The sequence below is a fragment of the Protomyctophum parallelum genome (genome assembly GCF_964188405.1).
Source record: "Protomyctophum parallelum genome assembly, chromosome: 22".
Classification (NCBI taxonomy): Eukaryota; Metazoa; Chordata; class Actinopteri; order Myctophiformes; family Myctophidae; genus Protomyctophum; species Protomyctophum parallelum.
This window is the reverse complement of record NC_139714.1, coordinates 7,972,551-7,979,455: the sequence shown is the minus strand read 5'-3', so window position 1 is coordinate 7,979,455 and position 6,905 is coordinate 7,972,551. Positions and strand designations below refer to the sequence as shown.

Genomic DNA, 6,905 nt, shown 5'->3' with positions numbered 1-6,905 from the left:
CGTGCCGGCAGCTGTTTTGATTAGCCTTCGCCCACCTGCTTGTTTACCTAAGGAGAAAGGAGGGAGACACCCTTTAGTATGATAAAGAACTACTAAACTCTGGAACCCTTTCACCCCTGGTCCCGCCACAATTACCATTACACCCCCCCCCCCAACTTTCCCTGTGGTTCCCAATCACACTTGTTCAATATGGCTCCCATCTTCACACTACTGGCCCGACGTGTGCGTACATGCGTGCGTGCGTGTTGGGGTGGGGTTATCACTGGATAAAATACAGAAATACCCTTGTTTGTTTCCCCCTTCACACCTTCCCTTCTTACAACTTTTCGTACCAGCTCTGTGGGATGCATGCTTGCTAGTGTCTATCAAGAAGAGAGAGAACTCAGAGAGAGGGAGAGAGAGAGAGAGAGAGAGAGAGAGAGAGAGTGAGCAAGAGAGAGAGAGGAATAATGCTGATGTACAGCTAGGCGGTGTACCAAGCAAAACGTACCGGTCCTGGTGAAGTATATTATGCCTAGCAGAATAAACTTTCTTTCAAGTTCTGAAGCCCACGCAGGCCAGAATGCAAAACATGCGCTGAGAGCTTTTCCCCCTTCGGAAAGATAATATCCCCACAATGAGGTTTTTTTTTCAGCATGTCCTCGCTGCCAGTGGTGCACTTTGGGTGAATCAGGTTTTAATGAAGCAGTAGAGTCATTATCAGAGGATGCAGGGGGCAGGAGGTGCTATATAAGCAAGTCATTTTAATGAGTTATCATGAGCCTAAAAGGTTTTATATACACACTTAAAGCCTCCAGAGTGTTAATTTAACTCGGAGAACAGTAACAATTTGGATTTTTTGCGGTGTAAAGGCAGCCCTCGCCTCTCCCCCCCCCCCCCTAACTGATATCGTATTGAACTTGGGACTCGAGAGATCACATCTGAAATGCATTTGAGGTGGCGGCAGTTTAAAGTTCTGAAACCTGGTTTCTGAGGAAGAGAGGAGCCTGTAAAGTTATTAAAACCATGCCTCCGTGTGTCATCCCGGCGGCAAGCGATGGGAGTCTACAGTATACACAGAGTCAGAAACGGAGCGCTAATGGGCTCCAGTGGTTTCCCAGTACAGTGTGTGTGTGCGTGCACTCATTCCCCGTGCAGTGTGTGGGGTCTGTTATGCTTATGTCAGGGGAAATTGAGGTACACCCGTTGTGTGATATGACCTTAATAGGATTTCGGGACCGAGTTAATGCTACCTTGGCGGAAAGCAAAACATGGACGTGATGAAAAGCGTGTGATAAAAATCACATGGGGTTGAGAAAGTACAGTATGAAACTGACAAATTATACTGACAAATTATATATATATATATATATATATATATATATATATATATATATATATATATACATATAAAAAAAAAACATGGCCTCTTAACTTTTGACCTTGTTGACCATGTTGATTATATCACACCTGTAGATGTAATTTATTCAGACAAATGCCTGATGATGCTCAATGGCAAATAAGAGTCTTTACAATGCACTCAGTGTGGGTCCCACGAGTTGCTGTGGATGCCTTATGTCAAGTATGTAAACATACTCCTGGTGATTTCTTACTTGGTTACATTTGTAATTTTGTACACTCTCAGAGTGGAATTAACAATTAGGATTTCTCTGGGTATCAACAGACAGGCCTGCGTATCCCTCCCCTATACAGATCATAGAGTGTTCTCTGGGTATCAACAGACAGGCCTGCGTATCCCTCCCCTACAGATCATAGAGTGTTGTGAAAGCCTTGGACCATGCAACTCCGGGCAATCGATAGTTCTGGCGGTGAGCCAGCGAGCCTCAGGAGGCAAACCAACATTTCATTTGAGCGTTGGGCTAGGGATTCAATCAGCCAGCGCAGGGAAATGACATGCCTGCTGGTTATGAGTATACAGTACATGGAGACAGAGCACACTCCCTCTTTTCATTCTCTCTACCCCCCACCCCCCCTCCACGCACAGAGAAACAATTAACATCAGGTAGGCTAAGAAGGGGGGGTTGGCTCACTGCCACTTCAGGATGTATCAGGGCCCTTTTCTGTTCTCCTCCCTCCTCTCCCCCACTTCTTTCCTCCTTTCGTTTCTCTGGCCGTGCCTCGGGGAGCGTTTGATGTGAGTTTATAAAAGGTAAAAAAAAAAAAACGAGCTAGATCAGTTTTCAAAGCTGGTGTACTCCCAGTGATTTCTTTCTTTCTTCTTTTTTTTGGAGGCCTGAGAATGACAGGAAATATCTGAATGCATATAAACAAAGACGCTCTCACAACTTAAGCTTCCTCCGCAGGGGAGACCAATTCAGCTGGGGATATTATTTCATTCAAGAGGAAAATATATATACTTCATCTCAATACTTAAGAGTAGCGCTTGACGAATGGAAAATTATGTAACTTCAACTTGTTGTGCATGATATAGAGTGTACGCTTTACTTTTTGGGGGTTGTTTTCTTTTAAGGAAAATTCTGTATTGCAATATTGCTTCTATGCATGAGTGCAGCTTTGCCTGGTAATAGCCCATAAACAAAATGTTGACCAGTGTTTGCGCTGTGCACTTGCATGGTTTCGGCTCTCTACAATGTGATACTCATCTCTATCTATATCCATTCAATTATAACAATGCTATAAGTCAACCCAAACATGGGTTCTAACAAGAAATATAGATTTTTACAAGGTAAAAGGAACCCAGCGAGAGGTCGCCTGGGAAAAAACGTAAACCCCCGTGACAGCCGAATAGCCACACATCTAGGTGGAGTCTCCCTAATCAAGCACAATATCCTCCATTGAGGCCCTTTTGTTTGTGTGCACAGACACTTGAGGCTGAGAGCGGTGTTTAGCCGGGGTGTCCACCAAAGCTTGGTGTGCTGTCGTTCCCATGCCGAGCAAAGCAGCGCTGAGCCCTGCCCTTTCCCTCTCTATTTTCCTAAGCATTAGAGGGCCTGGGTAACGGGACACCCCAGCAAAGCAGAGCATGAAAGTGCGGGCTGATCCTTCACCGTTCACACCGGTATCTGGAAAGATAACAGGTCACGCTGAATCCTCGCAAGCAGCCGTGCACGGACACAGCTCCAGGCCAGCTGGTGGAAATCAGGGCGTTACGCAGCATGACTCTGGAGCACTAACGCTCTTCCTCTCCTCTGCACAGTATTTAACCACTTAAACCCTATACACTTCGTTGACCAGGGTCCCCACTGGTCTATCCTTGCAACCCTACTTTTTCCCCTCTACACCAAATATATTTGCATAAAATAGCGAGTACATGCTCGCAATGAGTCACATTGCAACGTGCTCTGAGCTTGTGGATTGTGGATAACTTTCACAGAATGTTTGCCTATTTTAGCCTATTATGACATGCCCAGAATTAGAATACAAGGTTCATGTCATTGCGTCTTATGAGTTACAAATGGATAATGAACACTAAGCATTTTACTGTGTATCTTTTTACTGTACATTTAACACTATATTCAGCATTAATGTCCCTGAAGAGTGTAAGCTCTTAGTGGACAGTTTTTATTATCTTCAAACAATAATCATTACTTCAATACTGTATATAAGTTAGAAACGATGGTAAGAACAAGCTGTTACCACAGGTGAAGTAAGTTCCCTGCATTTGAGATATCTGGAAAGGTTTTGGCTCTGGTGTCACTGCCCATCTTCTTCTCCTCACTTTTGGAAGTGGACAATTGGTTTGTAGCAATTTACAGTACCAATTTACACCAGTGGGACCATAAATCTGTCACAGCCATTGGATATTAATGGAAGGTGACAGGCGTAAGGTTTTCCCAGTGCAACATGAATGCCACGGTGACAGTAAGCCGTATTTAATGGACTATCAGAGGGAAAACTAGCTTTTTCCAAAAGAAAGGAAAACTCATCTCAAAGCCTTTGGCAGGATGGGACCTTATGTATCACTTTAACTGGCCTGGAAAAGGCTTAACTCCCATGGTCGCATGAATCATGTCATGGTGATAGCCAGTGATTTCATTGCATGGATACAGGGGCAAATTCTTGGAATACTGTACAATGGGAGCAGTGTTGTCAAACCCATTGAACTAAAGAATGATTCCTTTGCCTCTCGTTGAAGGTGAAATCCTGACACTGCACTGTCTCCGTCTACCTACATTTTAATATAAGAAGAAAAATCTATGAGAATGTACAGTACCGTATACTGTAGGATACAGAATAAGAAGAGAACGAGTGCAGAGTTTGTTGTTGTTTTGATTACCTGCTGAAGTTAGTGACAACTCTGTGCTGTTATTAAGCTCCTTATGTAATGGGTCTTTTCAAAGCAGTCTGTTCATTAAGTTTAGTCCTACTGCCCTCTACTGGTCAATCAACTGAGCTCTCTAAGTCCACAATGTATTGGAACCATTCTAAACTCCATTCTAAAGAATTGATTATTCAGATGAACAGTGTCCAATGGCAAACTGACAACATTAGACAGTAAGGCTGCAACTACCGATGATTTGTGTGACTATTACTTCGATTACGTTTTCGATTAATTAACAGTGTAATGCAAAGATAGTGACAATGTGCCACGTAGCTACGTGTTGTTGCTTGTAGATTGGCAATTTTTTCCCATTCTTTTGAAACTTCTCACCTATAATGACATGCCCAAAATAGAGATTGATTATTAATCAAATTTCTTTTTTTATTTTTATTAAATTGATTAAATCGATTAGTTTAACTGTTGCAGCCCTAATGTCAAGTATAGGCAGTTTTATGAATTTGTTTTTGTAAAATGTATGTCAACTAAGTTATTCATTGTGCATATTCTGTTGTGTTCTCTCTTACAGGAAACGTTCCGTGACCCATGCTCAGCTAATGCACGACAAAGGCCGAACGTTGCAGGACTTCAAGCGTCGCATGTGGCTCCAGGAGTTGCTGGAAGAGGTCCACACCGCTGAGATCAGAGACCTGCCTGGCGCCCGCAGCGGAGTGAGCAGCGGGGCCGGAGTCGGAGTGGGCGTCGGTGTGGGACTCCCGGGAGTGGGCATGACCATCAACCTGGGAACTACCAGCGGGACACTCCACCCGAAGCCCGCCGGGGGGACCAAGAACCTCCCCATCAGCTTTCGGCTGGAGGAGGAGGAGGGCACCAACCTCCCCCAGGAGACCAACAAGTCCCAGACATACAAAGACGGCGTGCTCAAGGCCTCTGGCAAGAAGAAGAAGAAAGGCAGGTCTGGCAAGAGGCGGGAGGGCGAGAAGAGGAAGAGGCGGGCACGCTCGTTGGGGTGGCCTCTGGAAGACGACGAGCCCGGAAGCGGCTACCACCTGGAGTGGCGGCCTCTCCTCGGCCTACATGGGGCGCTTCACTAGAACACTGTCAGACTCTGACTAAGGTGAGTCCCCCTACAGTGCTCCCAAACTAGACCCCTGGAACAACACAGGGGTTTCCAGGGGGTCCCGTGTTAAATGATCGATAATCAAGAATCTAATTGACCCGCGTCACTCTGTAGCTCTGAGTGTGTACAAATGGAACCAAACAGTCCCATATGGGGTCCATTTAGTTCCATTTAAGTACAGTCTCTGAGTTATGCGGGTCCGTGGCCAAATACCAAACATACCAAACTGGGGGTCCTGAGGGTTGAGAACCATTGCCCTAGACAGACATTAAGTATATAAAGGGTAGCCTCGTGTAAGTGATATACAGCATGGAAGGGAGAGATGTACAAAATGTAATTAAAATGAAAGTAAAATACTATGTCGACCACTGAACTAACTTTCTTTTTGTCTTCTTCTTTGTCTTTCAGAGACCTAAAGGACGTTTCAAACGGACTGACACCTAAATATTCCTGTTACAGTCTTTTGTAACGCGATTGTTTGGAGAGTAATAGGGAAATATTTATTGTCTGTAAATATTGTAAACACACCAGAATAGTGACGAATTATGATGACAAATAATAATAATAATAATAATGATAAAAAATAATTATTATAATAATTATAATTATATAAAATATAATAAAACATTATTTGTTGCTCTTTGGGACAACACATTTTGATCCTTGTGAATCCTTCCTCTTGTTTTTCCTTTTCCTATAAATGTCAGATTTGCGGTAATTTATTTTTTGTTTGAATGGTGTATTTATTTTGTAAATGTATCGAGGTGCTGCTGACCTTCTATATTTTTGTACCATAATGCACTTTAGATATATAAATATAAATATATATACCAGTACGTTTTTGTTAATTGACTATTCTTTGTGTGTGGTTTGATTGAAATGAAGAAAACAATGGTCATCCGTCTGTGTGTTAGGCCTACTTCTCAGTTAGATTCTTATTTGTTTTTTTATTTTTATTCAGCCGTACATTTCCGTTTCCAGTTTATTCTGTATTCTGTTTAGGAAGCTCCCTTGTTAGCATCTGAAGCAGCCCCCCCCCCCCCCCCCCCCCCCCAGCGACGAAGTGGGGGGTTGAGAGGAGGGCTCATTTTGCTCTTCATAACGTTATGCTACAACAGTGGTTCCCAAACTTTTTCATGTCAAGGACCCCCAAATTGACACACATTAGCCCACGGACCCCCATTAGAAAATATATGCCAGGGAGTCTACCTACCCCCATGTAATGGCATTTCTATCTCTGGGACCCCAATTTATATTGTAAAATCAATGTTAATTGGGTCCATTTGGTTCCAAACTATCATTTAGTTGGGGTCTCCCCTGGAACTCCCTCGGGAACCCCTGGGGGTCCCCGGATCCCACTTTAGGAACCACTGTGCTATAAGATGACCTGTCCTTGTTATTACAACCCCACCAGTTGCCTTTTGGTGTCTTGTCTCCTCCATGGCCACAGCTCTGCTTCGGGAAATGCCAAGGTTCACTTTGTACATAAACTGAACACTCAACGAACGGCTCAGTATTGTTGTTTGGCACTTGCACTGAGATAAC

General features: G+C 43.7%; 1 protein-coding gene across 2 annotated transcripts in view; it reads left to right on the top strand.

The window, feature by feature from the left end:
* The window catches only part of pthlha (parathyroid hormone-like hormone a), a 16,273-nt gene extending 10,077 nt beyond the window's left edge, over nucleotides 1-6,196 (top strand). For both annotated transcript variants that reach the window (XM_083758172.1, XM_083758171.1), the window contains exons 3-4: nucleotides 4,809-5,357; nucleotides 5,769-6,196. In XM_083758172.1, coding sequence (XP_083614298.1) covers nucleotides 4,809-5,334 — 526 coding nt within the window. In that variant the 3' untranslated portion in view covers nucleotides 5,335-5,357; nucleotides 5,769-6,196. The remainder of the gene's footprint in view (nucleotides 1-4,808; nucleotides 5,358-5,768) is intronic.
* Nucleotides 6,197-6,905: the final 709 nt, after the last annotated feature.